Source organism: Gaeumannomyces tritici, assembly GCF_000145635.1.
Source record: "Gaeumannomyces tritici R3-111a-1 unplaced genomic scaffold supercont2.5, whole genome shotgun sequence".
In the NCBI taxonomy this organism is placed as follows: domain Eukaryota; kingdom Fungi; phylum Ascomycota; class Sordariomycetes; order Magnaporthales; family Magnaporthaceae; genus Gaeumannomyces; species Gaeumannomyces tritici.
Window position 1 is genome coordinate 757,838 of NW_008804549.1, and position 19,835 is coordinate 777,672.

General features: G+C 58.2%; 8 protein-coding genes across 8 annotated transcripts; 2 read left to right on the top strand and 6 right to left on the bottom strand.

Annotated features, from left to right (window-relative positions):
- Nucleotides 1–680: 680 nt before the first annotated feature.
- Nucleotides 681–998, bottom strand: GGTG_09245 (hypothetical protein; the record flags this gene model as incomplete). Its single annotated transcript, XM_009227089.1, has 1 exon — nt 681–998. The coding sequence occupies exon 1, from the start codon at nt 939–941 to the stop codon at nt 681–683; it is 261 nt and encodes an 86-aa protein (XP_009225353.1). The 5' UTR covers nt 942–998.
- Nucleotides 999–2,831: 1,833 nt separating this feature from the next.
- On the bottom strand, nt 2,832–3,574 carry GGTG_09246 (hypothetical protein). The gene has a single exon (XM_009227090.1). It carries the CDS (start codon nt 3,271–3,273, stop codon nt 2,977–2,979), a length of 297 nt encoding a protein of 98 aa, XP_009225354.1. The 5' UTR covers nt 3,274–3,574; the 3' UTR covers nt 2,832–2,976.
- A 797-nt stretch (nt 3,575–4,371) lies between these two features.
- On the top strand, nt 4,372–4,602 carry GGTG_09247 (hypothetical protein; the record flags this gene model as incomplete). Its single annotated transcript, XM_009227091.1, has 1 exon — nt 4,372–4,602. One exon carries the CDS (start codon nt 4,372–4,374, stop codon nt 4,600–4,602), a length of 231 nt encoding a protein of 76 aa, XP_009225355.1.
- Nucleotides 4,603–5,892: 1,290 nt separating this feature from the next.
- Nucleotides 5,893–6,135, bottom strand: GGTG_09248 (hypothetical protein; the record flags this gene model as incomplete). Its single annotated transcript, XM_009227092.1, has 1 exon — nt 5,893–6,135. The coding sequence occupies one exon, from the start codon at nt 6,133–6,135 to the stop codon at nt 5,893–5,895; it is 243 nt and encodes an 80-aa protein (XP_009225356.1).
- A 738-nt stretch (nt 6,136–6,873) lies between these two features.
- Nucleotides 6,874–12,010, bottom strand: GGTG_09249 (hypothetical protein). Its single transcript, XM_009227093.1, has 4 exons — nt 10,882–12,010; nt 8,719–10,735; nt 7,569–8,283; nt 6,874–7,484 (listed from the first exon to the last, which is right to left on the bottom strand). The coding sequence occupies exons 1-4, from the start codon at nt 10,902–10,904 to the stop codon at nt 7,444–7,446; spliced, it is 2,796 nt and encodes a 931-aa protein (XP_009225357.1). The 5' UTR covers nt 10,905–12,010; the 3' UTR covers nt 6,874–7,443.
- Nucleotides 11,989–13,344, bottom strand: GGTG_09250 (hypothetical protein; the record flags this gene model as incomplete). The annotated part of the gene is made up of 3 exons (XM_009227094.1): nt 11,989–12,874; nt 13,014–13,151; nt 13,284–13,344. 3 exons carry the CDS (start codon nt 13,342–13,344, stop codon nt 12,699–12,701), a joined length of 375 nt encoding a protein of 124 aa, XP_009225358.1. The 3' UTR covers nt 11,989–12,698.
- A 324-nt stretch (nt 13,345–13,668) lies between these two features.
- Nucleotides 13,669–14,546, bottom strand: GGTG_09251 (hypothetical protein; the record flags this gene model as incomplete). Its single annotated transcript, XM_009227095.1, has 3 exons — nt 13,669–13,851; nt 14,178–14,200; nt 14,513–14,546. The coding sequence occupies 3 exons, from the start codon at nt 14,544–14,546 to the stop codon at nt 13,669–13,671; spliced, it is 240 nt and encodes a 79-aa protein (XP_009225359.1).
- Nucleotides 14,547–15,029: 483 nt separating this feature from the next.
- GGTG_09252 (WD repeat-containing protein) lies at nt 15,030–19,367 on the top strand. The gene is made up of 4 exons (XM_009227096.1): nt 15,030–15,849; nt 15,937–16,980; nt 17,153–18,832; nt 18,901–19,367. The coding sequence occupies exons 3-4, from the start codon at nt 17,517–17,519 to the stop codon at nt 19,151–19,153; spliced, it is 1,569 nt and encodes a 522-aa protein (XP_009225360.1). The 5' UTR covers nt 15,030–15,849; nt 15,937–16,980; nt 17,153–17,516; the 3' UTR covers nt 19,154–19,367.
- Nucleotides 19,368–19,835: the final 468 nt, after the last annotated feature.

Below are 19,835 nucleotides of genomic sequence, written 5' to 3' on the forward strand. Positions count from 1 at the left end.
CTCCAGCGACGATGACCCGCCTGTCGACAACTAGGTATGCGGATGGCCGTTGCAGGAAGAAGCGCCTGTCTGGTTCTTGGTTCCAGCAGCCGGAGCAGTTGTTGTCGTTAGAGGCCGACCCTAGGTACCTGCTCTGCCAGAGTTGCGTGTGTGCGTGTCCCGCCACTTCCGGCCCATTCAACATTCTGTCTGGGAACATCTTCAATCTCCCTGCTTACCGTTGTCATCAATGTTTCCTTGCCGCTCGGGACCTGCGTGAGGCAAAATAAAACCAGGGCTCATCGACAGCCGAGGTCTACCAAGGAACCCTTAGGCTGACAATCCCTTAACTTACCGTTATTCCCACCGCTGAAAAGCGCTCGTCCATTAAACCATGTGCCTGCGCGAGCTGGGGGTCTATTGCAAAGACGTATGACATAGGGCTACCCATACACTGCAATGGCAACAAATATCACGACCTCAGAGCCAACGATACCCCCCCCTCCTTCTGGAGGCCGCAAAACTCAAGAACAGCAATCCTGCCGAGGAGCTTCTCCTTCCCTCCAATTCTTCAACAACTGGCTTCGAGTGCCAGTATCTACGGTCTGCGATTCTCCCCTAGCAGAAGCAACGATATAGCCATCTCATATGCACACCCGTCCACTATTTGTTCGATTCTCAATAGGTCTAGGATGATCCCGTTAGCCCCTGGCCGAGCCGGAGGTGCCGTGGTTTGTCGAAGGCGCCGGTGAAGTGGCGCTCGGGGTGCCATGACTGAGCTTCTGGACTTGGCCAATGTTGTTGTAGGGGGAGGAGACGCTCGCCTCGGCGAGCCAGCGGTCTATGGAGTTGACGGAACCGCTGGCACCGGTTGGTGACGGCGTGACTTGCTGGGCTCCAGTGCCCCAGGCCCGGGGAACATGTTTCCAGGCGCTCTGAGCGCTGCTGTTCTTGCCTAACATGGTGAAGGGCTTTTGGATGGCAGGAAGTATGAGGCTGAGACAGGAGAAAGAGCGGGCTTGCTGGGAATAGAGGAGCCTTATGTTGAGGAGGAAGGTGGGCTTGCTTCTGGTGGGAGGATTACTGAGTGGTGGAGGGTGGTGAATCAATGCTTCTCGTCGCCATTGTAGGGCGGAGAGAGGGCAGCATCTTATATACATCCAAGCCAGGCAGGAGAAACGTGGACGAAGGGAGACGGCGGTCCGACGCCTGAAATTTTTGTCGACGCATTTGGCTCCCGACCCGCGGCGCCGTCTGGCGGTTCCTCGCTACCTCTTCTAAGTGCTGGTACATGGACAGCTATGGCCGAGTACCTGGGTTTATGTGGAGGATGTGTACAAATTGACGTCTCACCCGTACCTGGCTTAGTCGTGATTCCATGGACTTGTTTGCCAGTACCCGACCCCCTTTCCTCCACGGCTTGCGCTCGAAAAATGCAATAATTTTTAGAACATGATGCCTAGCCCGCCAGCCAGAATGCGAACCATCGTGCCTCGAGGCACGTTTCGGAGGCCGCATTGCCTGGGAGCCAACCACGCGGCCGACGTGGACCAATGATTACACGGGGCTTGCTAGGACCCCACTTTTAACGACCCCTCTCATATCCCTGCCCCAATGATGCCCGGATCAAAAAATGCGAGACACCAATTGAAAAGTGTCCCGTTTTTTTTTGATCCGGGCGTGCCAATGACATCCGCGATCTCGTCCCCCCATGCTTCCCACCCGTTCTCGATGGCCATCGACACCCAATCGGCGGGCTCGAAAAGACAGAGATGTATATCTTAGCATCGCGTGGTGTATGTGGTACGGCGAAAGAAGAAGGCGGCTTGGGCGTTTTTGATGATTAGGGCGCCGGCGGCTTGCCATCATCGCTTTCTCGGCAAAGATTTCGCCTCCTGCGGCCAGCTCACATCGTCGTCGTCGCCCGGATGCGTCTTATCCGGCCGCACAAACACACTGGTATACCGGTAGGTAGATATCAAGGTTGGCATTCATTGATGTGGCGCATGCTGGGCACCCAGGTAGGCTATCTGGTAGGTATGTACCTCGGCAAGAGGCAACGGCCAGTTGGATTCCGTCAGCGGTCATATGTTGTCTTTTTTGTCTCTCGTTTTCTTCCACCCCTGCACAACGGCTAGAATCCTCGTCCACATTACCTCCGCGATCCAATCCTTCAAAACCTGTAGGGTCGCTGGACTGCTTGTTTTCTACTGCGCAGCCGTAGCCACCGGCTTATGTGGTGGTATGTGCTGACGGGGGGTGTGTAGTTGCGATGGATTTTTAAGGTGTGGGCGCCAGCGTGCGTGACGACACGGGACGGCGAGATGGAAGAGTCAAGCTTAGCCAAGGTGGGCCAGGGCAAAGTGGAAGCTTAAAAAATTCCCCCATTTGGCCAAACGGCCCATTTTTTCTCCCGCCTTGGCTGAGGTTTAGGGGTCCACTTTTCTCCACCTTGCCTGAGGTGTTCGTTTGCATTGGAAATCAAGCTACATCATTGGCTGCCCGAGTGTCCGACCCGGGCGAGCAAAACTGGAAGACAAAACACATTGCGGTTGCTTGTGGCCAACTAACTTACTAACGTGGCATTATATACAATTGATACTAGATGTACAACGAAAAATCCGGGATTGTGGTTCAAAAATAGGTTTCACATTCGATAAGAACCCCCCCCCCCCCCCCCCCACTTTCATGGTTCGTTATACACACGAGGGCCTGTACCCCTCCCCGATAACCCTATATTGACAAAAGGATACCAAGTACCCGGTCATATCAGCTGAAGTTCATACAAGATCCACAAACCTGCTTCCCCAGCAGGATGTCGACATCCCGATGGTGGAGCGACAGGAAAGCAGTGTCGCCTTCGCTGGAAAGGGGTGGGCGCTGCTTAATAACGCGGCATGCGCACTCCGGCAGCGACATGCAAGCGCCCATGCAGCCGACGGAGCCTCATTCTTGACACTATATACCATCGTGCCGAGGTGCTGATGACACCGGCAACTACTCCTTGGCCGAGCCGGTGGTGGCGTGGTTGGTGGAAGGAGCGGGAGCCGGGGCACGGTCAGGAGAACCCGAAGCGCCGTGGACCCGGCGCACCTGGCCGACGGTGTTGAAGGGAGAGGAGCCGGCCGGCTCGGCGAGCCAGCGGGCAAGCATGTTGCCGGCGGGGGCACTGGCGTCGCCGGGAACACCAGCACCAGCACCAGCACTAGTAGCGGCAGCGGCCGCGGACGACTGCGTAGGCTGACGGGTCTTGTCGGCCCAGGTCCGCGGGACGTGCTGCCAGTCGTCAGACATTGCGTGCGGTTGAAAGAAAGGTTCCGAGTTTTGTCTGCTCAGGAAGAAGGCGTATAGTATTCGGGAGATAGGTGATGGATGGTGTCTAATTAGGTCAGACGAAGCCCAGCCTACCCGTTATAGGAGGGAGAGAGGGAGGGCTTTGGTAAAAGCGCGGTCTGCGCATGCCCATCGTGGCCATTGCAGGTTGAAGGAGAAGAGGGGGCACTGGTTTTATACAACGGCAAGGTAGGAAAAGTAGCGAGTTCTGGTCAGTGTTGGGTAAGGACGGCGGTGATAGACTGGTGGAATCACATCGACATCTAGTATCTAACTGGCTTCGGGGATAATCCAACACAGCAAGCGACCAGACTGCAGCGACTGGGGGGTGTGTTCCAGTGCTGCCCCCCGCCCCACATGGCAACCAAAGCTGCGTCCCCATTTGTCGTGCTAATTGGCAAGTGATCCAATCACGGCCGTTAAACACGGGGGTGCTCCGTCAGGGAGCAGTTAAATGCGCCCGCCCGCTGGTGTTTGCAGCTGGAGCCATGCGGCACAGCATGGCTGGGTCCGCCCGCTGCGGTTGCCTACCATAAGTTCTAGAAGCGGCATAATGTTCCGCATTCGACCCGCAACTGAGCTGGAGGTCGATTCAACACGGGATCTGCACCTGTGACCACCACTTTTCTGAAGCTATTCAGACCGCAAATTAACCCCTTGCACGAAATTTCTTATCTATTATCTACGGTCGGCAGCAACAACGCGTGCACCTATAAAAAAATTCCCAACAGCAATGTACTCTGCAATGTTAGTGCACCGGGATTTTTTACCGCAAAAATTCCCTTTTCACTGACAAATTGTTAAGGAAGGAGGTACTTTTACACGTTGCGGCCCGCAAAAAGGTACAATCCCAGGACCCGTGTTTTTTTTGTTTTTTTTTGGAAAGTTCGAAGCGTGGTTAGAATTAGATGTTTCACAAAAAACGGCAATTGGCAGCAGTTAAACATTCATGATGCGAACGGATGCAACTTCTATGAACGGATGTGTGGATGCCAGAGGCTGCTAGTGTGGTGGAAGTAGGAACAGAATTGGCCTGGAGACCTACTTGTATTAGAACCCATGGCTGGCCCGGGCTCGGACTGCGGCGGCCTTGCCATGCCCAGGGCGCCGCCACCTGGTGCAAGCGGCACATGGCTCCCGCTGATATGGAAGGCCCCGGTGGCTCGTCATCTGTGTGATGACCACGATCCTGCTGCACTTGACTTCTTGGGCCGTCTTTTGGCGACCTTCCCCGTGCCCCTCCTGAAGTTTGTGTCGACCGCGATACGATGGGCGCGGACGCGGGCGTAGCCTCGATCCCCTTTGCTACCCATCCGTCCCCGAGAGCCACTGACATCCCACCGACCGTACGGGCATGCTAGCAGGTCGGCAAACATTAATATCGGCATTGGTTTGGTGAATGTGAGGGTAACCAGGATGCCAGGTGGGTAGGCCTGCTACCAGTTGGATTTCGCCAGCCGTCATACGTTTGCTTTCCTGCATCTGTTTTCTTCCGCCCCCATTCACCGGCAGGAATTCTAATCATATACCTTCGGGTGTTTCGACTGGGGTTGGTAGTTGCATCGTATCGTATCCATGGCATGGTGAGGAGCCCGGGAGGCTCCGACGGCTCGAGCCCCTACCCATGGTCTGGCAAAAGCCGGGGGAGAATTCAAGGCGGTGCTGCGAGCAGACTGGCGGTAACTGGACCGCAAGACGGCGCCAGGTGCAGATATGCTAGTGCATTTGTTCATTTTCGGGTCGCTGCCTTTGGCGATGTCAAGTAAGACAAGGGTAGGTAGAGTCACGCCATGGGAAGCGAATGGATTTCTTGCATTTCCGATGCTTCCCCCCTCCGCCCACCAACACCATTGGCATCTGCGTCTTTCCAGATGAAAAGATTACTACCTATTCAGTGTGGTGTAATATGGATATTCGATATGATACAAGGTCCGCGCCGGAAGACAGGAAGAATATAAGCAAATAACAATACTAACTGTCCCAAAAAGCCGCTCCCACCTTTCCCTACCTCCCCACCGCGTCACCATGGCCAGTTGTCGCCACAGGCCCCGTCCGAACCCCTGCCCATTGCAAATCCCACATATCCTGTCAAACACTGTCAGTATCCAAGAAGAAAACGTCCCATGTTCCGTAGACACTTCATGAAAATTGAAGAATAGAACCTCGGAGCACAAAAACAAATGGGGGGAAAATGACAGAAAGGAGAGAGGAGAGAAGTAACGCCGTCCTTGCGGCTGCTGTGCACCCTTGTTGAGCCATTGCATTAGCTCGGGTATGACAACATGCATGGCCGTTCTTCGTTTTTGTGTCACTAGCAGAATACCACGTACCCGGTCTTGTCAGCCAGAGCCCGGAAAAAGTTCCACATGCACTCCTGCTTGGCAGGTTAGTGTTCTTGAGGTGGATGGAGCATAAGGGCAGCGTTACCTCGATGGGCGAACGTGGACGCAGCTTGGTGTCTTGAAATGCACGCTACCGTACCGCTGCTCCAGCGCTTGTGTGCGCAAGGGGGGGTTTTGGTTCGACGGCATGTGTCCCCTGTGGGGGGCGTGCCCCATCCAGGGATAGCTGCCAGGCGGGCTACTCCTTGGCCGAGCCGGACGTGGCGTGGTTCGTGGACGGCGCGGGCGGATGGTTCGTGGAGGCATCATGTCCCTGCCGCACCTGGCCGATGGTGTTGTAGGGCGAGGAGCCGCTGGGCTCGGCGAGCCAGCGGTCCATGGGACTGGCCAGCGCCCCGGCGCCAGCAACACGGGCAGCACCAGCGCCGAAAGACCGAGACACGGTCTGCCATGTGCCCTGGATATTGGTATTGTCCGACATGGCAAGGGCTCCCTGGTAGCGGAGGTTGGATGGGACGGTTGGGAAAGGAGGACGAGGGGGCGCCCAAGGCAGGAGTGTGTAGTACTTGGCAGAGGCGGGCCTGCTTGAAGGATAAAGATGTCGTTGCGAAGAATGTGATGCAGCATCGTGGCCATGGTTGGTGACGACGGAGGAGAGCAGCGGCTCGTCTTATACTTTTCGAAGGGGAGCTTACAGGCGCGTTGCTGTTGGGCAGGGGAGATCTTTCCTGACTTTTCTTACTCCTACATTATATCAATGGAGAGAGGAGGTATGCCAGGCGACATCTGATGGCTGCGAATCACAGGAGCACGGCCGAAACGCCAAGGATAGGGTGGATCCTATGTGCAGTAGAACTGCCTCCCGCCCGCATCGACCCTGGTCTAGCGCGTTTGTACATGCACAAATCGACCTGTATTTGCCAATCCGCCACGTTCTCTCACTGCCCCGCGGCAATGTGCACGTCCCCGTCAATCTGGCCGCCGTGTTCTTTCCTGTTGTGCGCCCGAGATATCAACCGGTGGGACCGACGCCTCGGGCCCCTGGCCAGCGGGCAGTTTCCGGGGACACTGGACCCTTGCTGGTATTGCCAATGGGGGCTGGAATTTTTCTGTCACCAAGCACCCCTGTGGCATTTTTCTTCCCCAAGCACTGGTCGATGCGCAAGAGCCCACGCGTTCATGATGATTATGGCGGGCCAGCAGCTTACACGAAGCGACGAGGCTTACAAAAGATACGCATGCATCGGGCACATGCCGGATTTAACGTCATGATTTGCATGCTATGGGAGTAAAGACATTACGACAAGGAGGAAGATAAAGATGACGTTCCTGAGAAATGTTGATGGGTGATGAAAAAAAAAGAAAACCAAAAGCAGCCACCAAATTTTGTAAACCCTTTCCCTTCCGTGTTTGTCGCCCTGTCCCCCACTATCGCCCAAGGAAATTATCGCATCGTTTCAAGGAAAAGGGGGTGGTGGTTGTGCTGCGTGTTGTTGGGGGGGTGGTGGTGGTGGTGACGGTGATGGTGGTGTTGGGGGTAGGAGAGAGGGGGTTAGGAAACCCGGACTTGGACATCGCTCCTCCGAGAATGAGGGCTAGGAAAGATATTAAATGGACTATGAATAGGGAAGCGCCTTGGAACGATGGGGAATTGCACGAGCCTCCTTTGTTGCGTGACTCTGTCCCACGTGAGAAAAAAAAGCGCAATACTCTCCCTCCTGCGCTGCCCAGATACTCACAGCCCCCCGAGTCGCATGCCGGAGTTAAAGTCACCGTCCGGGTCAAGGAGTCACGAGACAGCAGAGAGCTTCTGCAGGGCGAGCAGGACACCTGTGTATGGAGTGGTTCGTTAGCTGAGTTCGAATGGGCATCGGATGTACGGGATCGAGAAGAACAAAAACAACAAAAACCTACCGCTCACGCCCTGCGTCAAGGTGGCGCCGGCCTCGGTGTTGCGGCTGCCCAGGCTGACGGTGACGACGTCGCGCACCACCTTGTCCTCGCCGAGCTGGTTGGCCCACTTGAACACCTTTTCGTCCTCGCGGCCGTCGCCCACGACCATGAGGAAGTCGACGGCGCCCTTGCCCGCCTCCGCTCCCTCGCCGCCGCCGCCGCCGCCGCCGCTGCTGCTGCTGTTGCTGCCCGTGATGCGCTTCCGGATGCCGTCAAAGACGTGCTCGGCCGCCGTGCTCTTTGTCCAGTCGACCGGCTCGACGATGACGCACCCGTCGAGCGGGACGGCGTGCACGCGCTGCGCCTCGCACGCGTCGTTGATGTGCGACGCGCAGTCCGACGCCAGCCGCGACGCCGTGTCGTAGTCCTCGGCCGACTTGTAGTGGAACATGAGCGAGCACCGGCGCTCCTCCACCTCGGCGCCGGGCGTGCGCTCCAGGTAGTACGTCATGATGCCCTTGACCGACTCCTTCCAGGACCGGATCTGGTCGCCGTCGGCCATCTCGGTCCACGTGTCGGATCCGCAGTCCTTGAGGAAGCAGCCGTTCTCGGCGATGAGACCTAGGTTAGGGATTCGCCGGAACAGCCTGTCCAGCTCCTCGGGCCGGCGCCCCGACATGACGTATATGGTATTACGCTCGTCCAGGAGCAGGTCCGACAGGACGTCGAGCGTGCGCTGTTGCCTGAGGTCAGTGTACGTTCTGGGATCGTCGAGTCCGTATGCCTCGAGGTTCGTCTTCCACGTTCTGACACTAGTAGACCCGCGGCGCGTCTCGGATGTCGTGGTTGACCACGATGAGGCCGTCTTGTCCTCCTGCGCCTCGGCGATAGTCTTGATGACGGCAGGAGAAGGGGGACCATGGTTAGCAGCATCGGGGAAGGCCGCCCTCACCGCCGAGACTTCATGTAGCGGCGAGTGCGGCGGCAGACCTGTGGAGCTTTCCACCTGAGCGTTGACCTTGCCACGCTCCGTGGCCTGTTGCCGTCCTTGACTCTGCTGCTGCGGACTCTGCCGCGGCTGAGGTCGCGGGTTCGGCTTCCGAAGTCTCTCGCATAGGGTAGCATACGTGTTGCGGGGGTCAATCGATATCGAAAGAGCGGGAGCAAGTACCTGTGGGCTGACGGGGATGATCTGGTTGACGGGGCCCCAGCTGACGAGGGTGCCCTCGTAGTCGAGTATGAAGAGGCGCTTCTCGCTTCGCTTGTACTGGCGCTCCAGCGAGCTTACTGACAGGCGTGGCACCGACGTCTGGTCGCGCTTGTGCTGCTCCTCGTAGACGCGGTCGAGGCGCGACAGGAACTCGGTGAACCAGTGCGCACCGGTGTGGTGGTTGACCGTCTCGTACAGCGCTCCCCACCGTCGGGCCTTCTCTCCGTCGCCCATGGTGAGCGCCTGCTTGATGGCGTCGGCGCAGGCCTGATAGTCCCACGGGTTGACCGACAGCTCGTGGCCACCAAAGAGCGAGGCCGTACCGGTGAACTCGGACAGGATCAGGGACCCGTGCTTCTTGGTGACGCCGCTGCCGGTCGCCTCGCTGTGGCGGCCGTCTTGGCAGGCCAGGAACTCATGGGACGTCAGGTTCATGCCCTCCCGCTGGCTCGTGATCATGAGCGCGTCGGCGATGGTCAGGAGCGCCAGGTACTGGGCGTAGTCGATGTCCTGCTTCAGGTACACGACGGGCTGGTAGGCCAGGTTGGCCCACGACGAGTTGACGCGCGTAACGATGTCGGAGACGGTGGCGTCCAACTCCGACTTCTCGCTCGTAGAGAGCGCCACCTGGATCAACACCGTCTTGCCGCGCCACTCGGGGTTCTTGTTGAGGAAGAGCTCGTACGAGAGCAGCTTCTGGCGCACGCCGCGCACGTGGTCGAGCTTGTCGCGCGCCACGATCAGGCGGCAGTCCTGGTAGCGCTGGCGCATGCTCTCGATCCAGCGCGCCACCTCGGGCTCGCGGCGGTGCTGGTCGAGCGCGACCGGGTCGATGCCGATGGGCAGGTTGATGACGTCGACGAAGCGGTCCTCGAGCTGCAGGCCGTCCGGGGTGGCCTCGGCGGCCAGCAGGCGGCTGCACGTCTGCAGGAAGTGGCGCGTGTACTCGTGGATCTGGAACCCGATCAGGTTGGCACCCAGCATGCCCTCGAGCAGCTCGTTGCGCATGGCCAGGCAGCGGAAGATCTCGGACGACGGGAAGGCGACGTGCAGGAAGAAGCCGATCTTGGCGTCGGGCAGCTTCTTGCGCACCATGCCGGGCACGAGCAGCAGGTGGTAGTCGTGCACCCAGATGACGTCGCCGCGCTTCCAGTTGCGCACAATCTTGTCGGCGAAGGCCTGGTTCACGTTGACGTAGTACTTCCACGAGTGGTCCTCGTACGCCTTGCTCTTGGGGTTGTCGGGGATCTGGTAGTGGAAGACGGGCCACAGGATCTGCTTGCAAAAGTGCGAGTAGTGGCCGTCAAAGTCCTTGTCCGAGCACCACACGGCGAGCGCGTCGTGCTCCGTCGCCAGCCTGTCCTCGATGTCCTGCTTCTGCTGCGAGCCCTCGAGCGCGTCCGTCGGCATGCCAAGCGTGCCAACGTACGTGTAGTCGCCCAGCTTGCCCTCGCGCGCCGCCGCCTCGGCCGCGTTGCGCAATCCGCCATTGCCCTGGTCGGCGTTGGTGATCTCGTACGCGGCCTGGGAGAAGACCTTGTCGTGGCTCTCGCTCCGCGTCAGCGCCCGCGGCTGCGAGATGCCCTGGCGCCCGAGCTCGCGCGCCTTGGATGCCAGCGTCTGGTTCCGGCTCAGCACAGACGACGGCGGCGGAGAGTTGGCCCGCGACATGGGCTGGTCGCGCCTAGCGCCCCATGTCGGCGAACCGCGGTCCGCGGGGCCCTTGGTCGGGTCGCGCTTGATAGCCGCCGGCGCGGCGAAAGTCTTCAGGCCATCCTCGTTGGTGAAGATGCCGCCCTCCTTGGACTGCTCCTCCGTCGGTGTTTGCGGGGGCGTGATGTCGGCCAGCGGCTTGAATAGGCTTGGCTGCCTCTGCGGCGCAGGCTTAGAGCCCTCGGATCTCCTGGTCTTCTCCAGCTGAACACCGGTCCTCGCAGGTGATCCGGGGAGCTTGAAGTGGACCGTCTTGGGGAGAAATCTAGAGGCGGGCAAGTGCTGGTATTAGCAGAAGAAAGGTGACGGCAGTCCAACATTCCGGGCACGGCTATTGGGTAGGACAGGGCAGGGCATGGCGGGGCAAATTTGACAGCCTGCTGCACCCGCAATAGAGCTTTCTCGACGTACAGTGATGCAATAAAGACCGTCATTTTGACTGTTGGATGTGTGCGAGGTGATGAATGGGTTTGTCGCTGCTTCGGAATCAACCCAAAGGTCGAGGCCACACTCCGCCGTCTCGAGAACTGGAAGAGTCTCGGAGGTCCAAGCCGCTCTCGACAACCGACTGGCTATGCAGAAGGGTGCAGCCAAGCGCCGAGTATCATCAGAGCAGCTAGACGTCTTTGCCCGGACAGATGTCTGAAGTGGCAGCTCGCAGGCGATGAGGCGGGTGAGAATCGCGCCCTTGACAAGTGAATGCGCAAATGTCGTCACCTGGACTTTGGGCTGTCGTCTGAGTCGGCGACGCAAGGGGCGGGGTATCGTGATACAAAAGTAGAAGTGGTGTGGCTGTGGTCGAGGAGGCCGTCTTTGACCTCGGACGAAGACGGGAGCCGAAGCTGGATTTTGAGGCTGCCCAGAAGGCTGTTGCTCGGACCTAGAGCTTAAGCCCAAGGTTTCGGTTTGGGCAGGGAGCTTGCGCGTGTGGAGGCTGTGGTTGGGGCGGCAGGGGCCTGAAGCTTTGGAGCCTCGAGGCGAGTCGGGTATCGATTGGGCTGGTAGGAAATTTCAAGTTGGAGCTTGCGCCCGAAGTTCGTAGGAAGTAGGAATTCCTGTATATTTGGTAATGGACTAGCCAGTCAACAAGCTGTCTCAGTGACAGATTTGTAGGTAGGTAGGTACAAATACCCGAAGTGAGATGACAGAGAGGTGGGAAGAGGAGCAGGTAATGCGCATGAGTTCCAGAGAAGAGCGTCGAAGGCACCGAAGGGCAAGAAAAAAACGTTGACGTCAAAACCACACCCTTGCAGCAGCTAAAATGCGGGCGGACATGGAGCCAGGGTGGTTAGGGGGTGGTGGTTGGGCCGGAAGCCTCCACTCACTAAAAACACGCGGTGCGAAGAGCTCGACAGGAACAAGGGGCGCGTCAAGCTGAAGGTCGGAAAGGGAAGGAAGCACTCAGAGAGACGGAAATCTTGGCAGGGCCATGAACGAGGCAGGAGGTTTTTGTCCGAGAGTTTAGACGGACCGATGGGGAAAAAGGGCTTCTTATGAGCAAATAAAGGGAAATCGCTTATAAAAAAAAAAAAAAAAAAGACCCCGGTCAGGATCTTCGCCAAAAGCAGCTCCGCGGGTGAGGGGAGGGGTGCGAGGAGGCGGAATGGCACATGAAGCGAAAAGAATTCGATCAGTGGGGACGCCCGTGAGCACTGGGCCGGGGCGGGGGAGGGGGCAGCTGGGCGTCTTTTTATTCTCCATGGCCGTTTCTTCCGCGACAGGGAGTCGTTGCGAGTCCGGCCGCCTCCAGTCCCATGTTTCTTAATTCTCCCGGGCGGTTGGCTGGCTCACCTGCGGCCGTCCCTCCCGCCCAGCAGAGCGGGTGCCATGAACGGGGCTGGCCTGTCGACATTGCACCCTGCACCTTTACGCACAAGGAAGAAAAAAAAAGACGCGCGCGTGGCGGCATGGCTAAAGGAGCCGCTCTCTGTGGCTGTACAGTCCGCAAATGTACCTGCACGCGGCCCAGCCCCATCCCCAATGTACCCGGGTAGCCCAGGTTACCATCCACGACGCACGGGTTGCACCTCGGAGCGGCCGGGACATGTGCTAAGGTGCGACGAGACGGCCAGATGTTGGCTTTGTTCCCGGGACACACAACCAGGGGGGGAGGGTCCTGCCTGGTGCTGGTCCTGGTGTTTATTCGTTGGTGCTGCCTGCTGCTTGCTTGTCGAGATTTGATGATATGCCGCAGCAAGCCCGGCCATGCAGCCGAAACGTCACTGCAGTCAGCAGGCCCAGCCAGCAGGGCAGGAGCCAGCCCACCACCCTTGTCCCTCCAGCGCTTGTGCAGCCTCCGCGATCAGCGGGGCGGGAATGTTTGCGGCAAAGCCTGGGTCTGTCGTGATCTGACCGGCCAGGGCATCGGAATGTGCAGGGTGTGGTTTTTCTTCCCCTTGCTTTCCTGGTTCGTTTTAGTTGGATGATTGCCCTTGCCTTGCGTCTTGCGCCATCACGGATGATGAGAACCGAGCCATAGGAACTCACTCAACATTACCAGAAATTGAGGGTTATAGGTACCGAGGCAGTACCTAGGCACTAACCGCACAATAGCTTTCCAAACTGCTGCGGGCAGCCGCAACCAGGGCACGGAAGCAGATCATCGTCATCCACCCATGGATCCGTTAGGCTGGAATCTTCCGGGCGCGAGCTGCCCCTCGTCGTGAATCCGGCGACCGTGACTGGCGACCACACACAGCTGCGGTCAGACCGCACCTCGCTTTACGTGATACCATCGTCAAGGTGTGACTTGGGGTCCAAAACGGACCCGAGAGTGCAGCTGGCGCGTCGGCTCCTAGCGTAGGACGACTTACATAAAAGCTGCCCACCACCACTGCCTCGGCGACGAGGTCGTGCCGGCAGCTCGGCCACCATTTATTTGTGCGTGCCTCACTGCCTCTGTGATCCGTCACTTTTTGCGCATCTTCCATGGGGGTTTGGCCCACTCGGCGGGGGAAAAAGAGCAGGCGCAGATCGGGCCGGCGATCCTTGTTGCTCGGCAAATCATAAACAAAGAAGCCCCGATGAACTGCCCGGGCGTCCTATGTCCGCCGCGGACAGAGTCGATCGCTAATTGTGCTCGAGGTTGGCCGAGTGGCTGGCTTGGCTAGATGCAGCTGAGTTCATTCCGTGGCGGCGACCAACCACGAACTGTTCCATTTACAGCACAGCTTTGCATTGAGAGAGAAGCAGTTCGGTTCAGCCAGCCAGCGAGAGCGGCCCACCACACGTCTTCCAGCCGAGTTTGAGAGATGCACGGCGATCACTTTTCTTAGACGTGCGAATCATGACCAGGCCCTGGATCCCCACACACTCCTCCTCGTCAAGAAAAAAACTGGAAAACATGTGCTCCGGATGGGTGGCTGCTGGCACGTTCACAGCCTATCGACTATCCGATAGATGTCAGAAAGAGGAATGTATATCCGTGCGTTTTCGTTTTTTTCTTCTTTTGTCCTCCTCCAAGTCGCTTTACTTTTGTCTCTGGTTCCTCGGGCGTTTAGGCTGCTGAGGCTCCACCTTGTCGCATGTTTTGTGCAATATCTCGTTCCCCCGGAGCGGCGGTAGGACGGTGCAGCATCGGCAAGAGCAAGAACGCAACAATCCTATCCACAGTCACATATCAGATCCAGTCGGAGGAGGGAGGAGACAGGGTCTGTCAGCGGGGTGCAGGGCAGTCAGCAGCTTGGTGGCTGGAACTCCCGACGAACCCCATCCTCATCCTGCTGACTTGCTGGGAGTACGAGACGGAGCCTCGTCAGCATCAGACAAGCCCCCGTCGCAGTCAACGAAGTGGCCGCCGTGCCGGGACGTCGGCCAATAATTGTCCCGTCAACGTGGCATCAGTGTGCCGCCGCTCGCCCGGGCGGATGTTAAGGCATATAAAAAAGCGCCGAAATTAAAATAGCAAGCAAGTATTTCGCACCTGGTCGTTGAGTGCTTTGACTAGCCAAGTCTCATTCCATGCTTGGCTAGGCCGTGATCCCATTTGTCCCAGTGCACTTTTTTTTTATGTGTGAGGGGTTTGCCGCGGCGGGCGGCTCACAAGCCCAATCTAGAGATCCCACGATGCGGTCCATTTTGAGGCGGAGCCTGGGTTACAACCGACGCGAATGGTGGCCACCACTCGGAGAAAAGACACGCCTCTTGGGCGCAGCCAACATACCGTGACCAGTGAGACGCCTCAACGACCCCTCGTGGCCCCCTCGCGATTGGCCCCTCGGTCACTGCAGGAGGGCTGGGACACCGACCGGCCATGCGGGATGCGTCGCCTAGATAAAGGACGGGCGATAAAGGATGGCATGGAACAGAAATACCAGGGCAAAGACCAGAAACTCCATCTCTTGGGGAAAATCTCGCATGCGGAGTCCAATTCTCCCACCCCCTACCATCACCGCCGCTCGCCCCCGGCAGCGCATTGTTGGGGTTGTTGAGAGCATATGTGCGCCTCTGACGCGCGCCCGTGCTCGAATAGTACCCGAATCTTCCCGACGCCCTAGTTACCCTGCACCTACCCTGTAGGCCCACTCCTCAGGGCTTGACAGGCTAAAACGGCTAGAGTGGGCCCCTGGCCGAAGAAGCCCTGCCCCTGTGGCCCTGGAGCCCTGGATGATTTTTCTTGTTCTTTTTCTCTTTTCCTCGATGTCCCAGCAACGCAGCTCCTTTCCCCAGCCCTGCGTCCGCCTTGGGAGCCAGTCTCCGCATGGCAGCATGGGTTGAGGCATTTTGTTTTGGCAGTCCTTCCCTGTCGAGTTTCGAGACACGGACATTGCCGTGTGTCGTATTGTTTTGGGGCTCCGGCCCAGCCTCTGCACTGACACTGCCTTATGGTCGTCCCGGCTACCCCAGCACCCCAGGCCGGCCACCCGACCTTTCTGTCGTCCGTCGATCCTGACGGCGCCATCGTAAGACGCGCGCTGGTGATGTGCTCACCAGCCCCGCAACCGCGAGTTGGCTGCTCAACTCCTGTTTGCTTACGATCCGCACGCCAAACACATGTTGGGAATGCCTGATGGGCGGCCTGTCCACTGGATACCAACAGAGCATGCCGCCTAGTGAAGGACGGTTTGCTCCGGAGAGCCATCAGGGCATAATGTGATTTGCTAGCCGGTAGCAAATAGGCGTTGTCGACCTCGACCGGATCTCGATCTCTCGCATACATACACGCAAACCGAAACTGCTCTGCGCCTTCCGAGTCTGGTCTGGAGCGTCGGCGAATGATCGCTGGGTCGGGCCGTTGGACCATGAACCTGTGCAGGCCTTCGTAGTCCAGACTAGCCTCCGTTCCGTGCGGGGCTTTGTGCAGTTCCTTGGCAAGACCTGTCAACTCTGGACGGCTGCATGCGTTCCATGACGCGTTCATTTTCTGTCCTCCCCACGCCGGTGAGCCCTGACGTTCTAAATCCGGACAGCACTTGAATGACCGAAGGGATTCCCAACTGGATGTGCACGGCTTACAGGATGCTCCAGCTCGAATACACGGACCGGAAGCTAGCATGGCTCTCCGGTGTCTGTCCTCCCCTCAATTTCCCCGCACGACGCCTGTGGCCATGGGGTGATGCCGGCAATATGCGTCTGTTCCCGCGTCGCGCATGCATATGATGCCATGTAGCCTTCCTGCTCTCGCCCTCAAACCCGGCTTGTTGCCGCCTGAAGCGAAGGGCAATTGGAAACATCTGGAATGTCAAGATGCTGTGCTTCCTCAACCGGTGTAGCGCCACCCCGAGCCGGCCAATGCAGGGCATCGATAAACTGGCCACCATCCCGTCCATGCCGGAACTACCGCCATCTATATGCCGACGTTGGCTGCTCAAGACGAGACAGGGAATTGCGTGACATGAGGAGTTCAATCTAAATTAGCACGTGTCAATCGTTCGAACCCCTTACGTTTCTCTTAGCCAACCCTCCATCGCACAAAACAAGACACTGCATCAATCGACACCTGGCAGCATCGTATAAAGGCTGTCTAGATGCCGACAGTAGCCGGTGGGCCCTTCGGTGCTGTCTTACTCTGGTGGTACCAAGGAGGCTTGCGGAACAAGGAAACGCCTCTACCATTGCGATGCACAGGGCACATCTCCCGCGCTTGCAGGGCTTTAGGAGGCAAGGGAGAAGTTATTCCTCGCGTCCTCACCGGTGAGCTTTCCCACCCAGGGGATGTGTGACGATCTTGTCGGTGCAAATGCCTCATGCGTCCTCGCTCACTTCATCTCGCAGGCTCACAGAATCGAGGGGCGCTACGGGAAGAAAAAGACTGGGGTATCTCGGCTCATGATGGATTAGATAATCCGCCATGCCAGGGGTAAGTCCATCCAGCGGGGTGCCAAAAGTTGGGGAAGTGGCGCAAGGGAAAAAAAAGCTGGAAGAAAAAAAAGTGGGAGCTAGTGTTGGATGAAGTTTGTTTGAGCTCATCGCCGCATGACGGTTTATCACGGCTGGCCTTTCTAAGCCAAGCGACCTTACCGATTGTGATAGATACTCAGATCTGCCGCTCTCCAGCGTGCCTTCTCGGTGGTAAGCTTCTCGCCGGTAGGAAGAGGGGGAAGTTCTGCTCGAGGGCCTCATAGCGCGGTAGCCGCCCAAGAGAGCCCTCCCACCCGACTCCAGCCTGTCATCGCAACCCTCCCTTCGCCCTCTATCGAGGCTGTTATTTTTCGGGCGGACACAAACGGCTAACCTGCCGAAGCTTTCGCCAGGGTCGTTTGCCTCAATCGCCGGTCGGCGCACGAACTTGTCCTTCGGGGTTGCCTCTGTGAGGAGCTCTGATACCAGCAACTCGACTCAACGGCTGCCCTCGCCCGAGCCACGCGACCTTCCATTGCCCGTGCATACTAGCAAAGATCTACTACTACGGAAACTTCTAGTCGAACGGACATACGTACCATAGACGAGGTACCGCCTCCGTCACGCACTTGTCGGCGATCTTCTTTGGGGGAGGTGCTTAGGGGTTGACCGGATTTCGGTCCCATTCGACTACCAGCCCCGTTGGCCTGTGCTGTCTCCAGCTCCATCTACACCTTGGACAGCGGCAAAAAGGCCCAACCCCCACAATGGCTACGGTAGCCCCGCCGCCGTCCAAGCGGCAACGGCGTGAGCAAGTCGAGAAGACGCAGACACAGCAGGACGTCACTGCCGCATTTGCACCGCCCACGGGCTCTTTTCGTGCGCGTTTCGTGTCGGGTGCCGACGGTTCCCCGCTTGCCGATGTGGTTGAGATCCCCTTTGCCGACGCGTCAGAGAAGAACGTGTCGCTATTGCTCAACACCCTCCTCGGCCGCGACGCTGAAGAGTCGGTTCCATACCGCTTCCGCATCCTGCTGCCCGATAAGGACCTTGTCATCGATGCGTACCCAGCCGACCTACAGGCCCTCCTGCGCACTCACGGCATCGAGGATGCCTTCGAAACGACCCTGACGCTCGCCGCCGAGCCCCAGGCCGTCTTCAAGGTCCAGGCCGTATCGCGCCTGGCCCACCGCATCCCCGGCCACGGCGAGCCGATCCTGTGCGCGCAATTCAGCCCCGCCACCAGCTCCCGCCTGGCTACAGGGTCGGGCGACAACACGGCGCGCGTCTGGGATGCCGAGACGGGCACGCCCAAGCACACCCTCAAAGGCCACACCGGCTGGGTCCTGGCCGTGAGCTGGTCGCCCGACGGGCAGCGGCTTGCCACATGCGGCATGGACAAAACCGTCCGGCTTTGGGACCCAGAAACAGGCAAGCAGGCCGGGCAGGAGCTTAAAGGACACGCTAAGTGGGTGCTGGCGCTGGCGTGGGAGCCGTTGCACCTGTGGCGCGACGGCACCCCGCGACTGGCGAGCGCAAGCAAGGACGGCACAGCGCGTGTCTGGACCGCCAACACGGGCCGTACCGAGCACGTATTGAGCGGACACAAGGGTAGCGTTAGCTGCGTGCGATGGGGTGCGGGCAACGGGACTGGCGTCATCTACACGGCGTCGCACGACAAGACAGTCAAGGTCTGGGACGCTGTCGCGGGCACACTGCTTCACGATCTAAAGTCACACGCCCACTGGGTCAACCACCTGGCCCTCTCCACCGATTTTGTCTGCCGGACTGGCTTTTTCGATTACAAGATGAAGGAGGCGCCGACAGATGACGAGGAGCGCCGCAGGCTGGCCAAGGAGCGCTACGATAAAGCCGCTACCATTGGGGGCAAAATCGTGGAAAGGGTTGTCAGCGCAAGCGACGATTTCACCATGTACCTGTTCGACCCGCTCAACGAGGGTACCAAGCCCATCTCCCGCATGGTCGGCCACCAGAAGCAGGTGAACCACGTCACCTTCTCGCCCGACGGCTCGCTCATCGCGAGCGCAGGCTGGGATAACCACACCAAGCTGTGGAACGCTCGGTAAGCCTTACTAGCGCTTCCCCGGTAAAATTGATTTTGATCAGCAACTAACACTAGACTGCGAACAGGGATGGCAAGTTCATCACCACGCTCAGGGCCCACGTCGCGCCCGTCTACCAGTGTGCATTTTCGGCCGACTCGCGCCTCCTGGTCACAGCGTCCAAGGACACGACGCTCAAGGTCTGGAACGTCCGCACCGGCAAGATGGCCACGGACCTGCCCGGCCACGAGGACGAGGTGTACGGCGTGGACTGGAGCCCCGACGGCCAGCGCGTGGCGTCGGGCGGGAGGGACAAGGCGGTGCGGCTGTGGAGGAACTAGGACGGGGCTGGGTTCCTTGCACGCGGAGGGAGAGAATTGTTTTTGGATGCAATTTCACGATTCACGTTGGGGTGGAAAAGTTTACAAAAGACAGACATATCTGGTATTTCCTTCCATAGATACCCTTGGGTTGGGGCGGGCTCAAAACGGAGGCGATAGAACTACCTAGAGCGTGGGATAGAGATAATAATGAACCATACTTTTGGGAGCCAGGTATAGTTGGTCGCTCGATGTTACAAGTGCAGTTGCGCATCGATAAAACACAGCAGCCCCACGAAGATGAAAGCCGGTAGGTAGAGGATGAAGGGCAACGCAAAGTCTGGGATATTTGAGCATTGTCATTAAACAGAAAAAACCATTCCGAGATGGGGGGTAATACTAGGACAATCAAGGTAGAGGGAAGAGGAACGACAGAGAGAATACAAGATCGAGATGCCAAACAGAACCGAAGCAAACCTGACGCCAAAGGAGAACCCTCAACAAACCAGGGAGAAATCAAGACCAAAAACTGACAAAATCACCCAAGACGCCGATAAAACAGTCTTCATGCCGAAGGAGACCCACGGACGAAACAGCGAGGCGAATACGACCGACGCGTAACAAAATTACAAAAGACAGCGACAAAAAAGATCCTGAAAGAACACCCAACCAGATCCTGGAACGCAAACCAAGAGAGACCGCC

Coding starts and splice junctions, on each gene's coding strand:
- GGTG_09252 (XM_009227096.1), top strand. CDS start 17,517: ATGGCTACGGTAGCCCCGCCGCCGTCCAAGCGGCAACGGCGTGAGCAA. Junction 18,833..18,900: donor ACCAAGCTGTGGAACGCTCG/GTAAGCCTTACT, acceptor GACTGCGAACAG/GGATGGCAAGTTCATCACCA.
- GGTG_09246 (XM_009227090.1), bottom strand. CDS start 3,273: ATGTCTGACGACTGGCAGCACGTCCCGCGGACCTGGGCCGACAAGACC.
- GGTG_09249 (XM_009227093.1), bottom strand. CDS start 10,904: ATGACGGTCTTTATTGCATCACT. Junction 10,736..10,881: donor ACGGTCTTTATTGCATCACT/GTACGTCGAGAA, acceptor GCCCGCCTCTAG/ATTTCTCCCCAAGACGGTCC. Junction 8,284..8,718: donor TCATCCCCGTCAGCCCACAG/GTACTTGCTCCC, acceptor CTCAGGCAACAG/CGCACGCTCGACGTCCTGTC.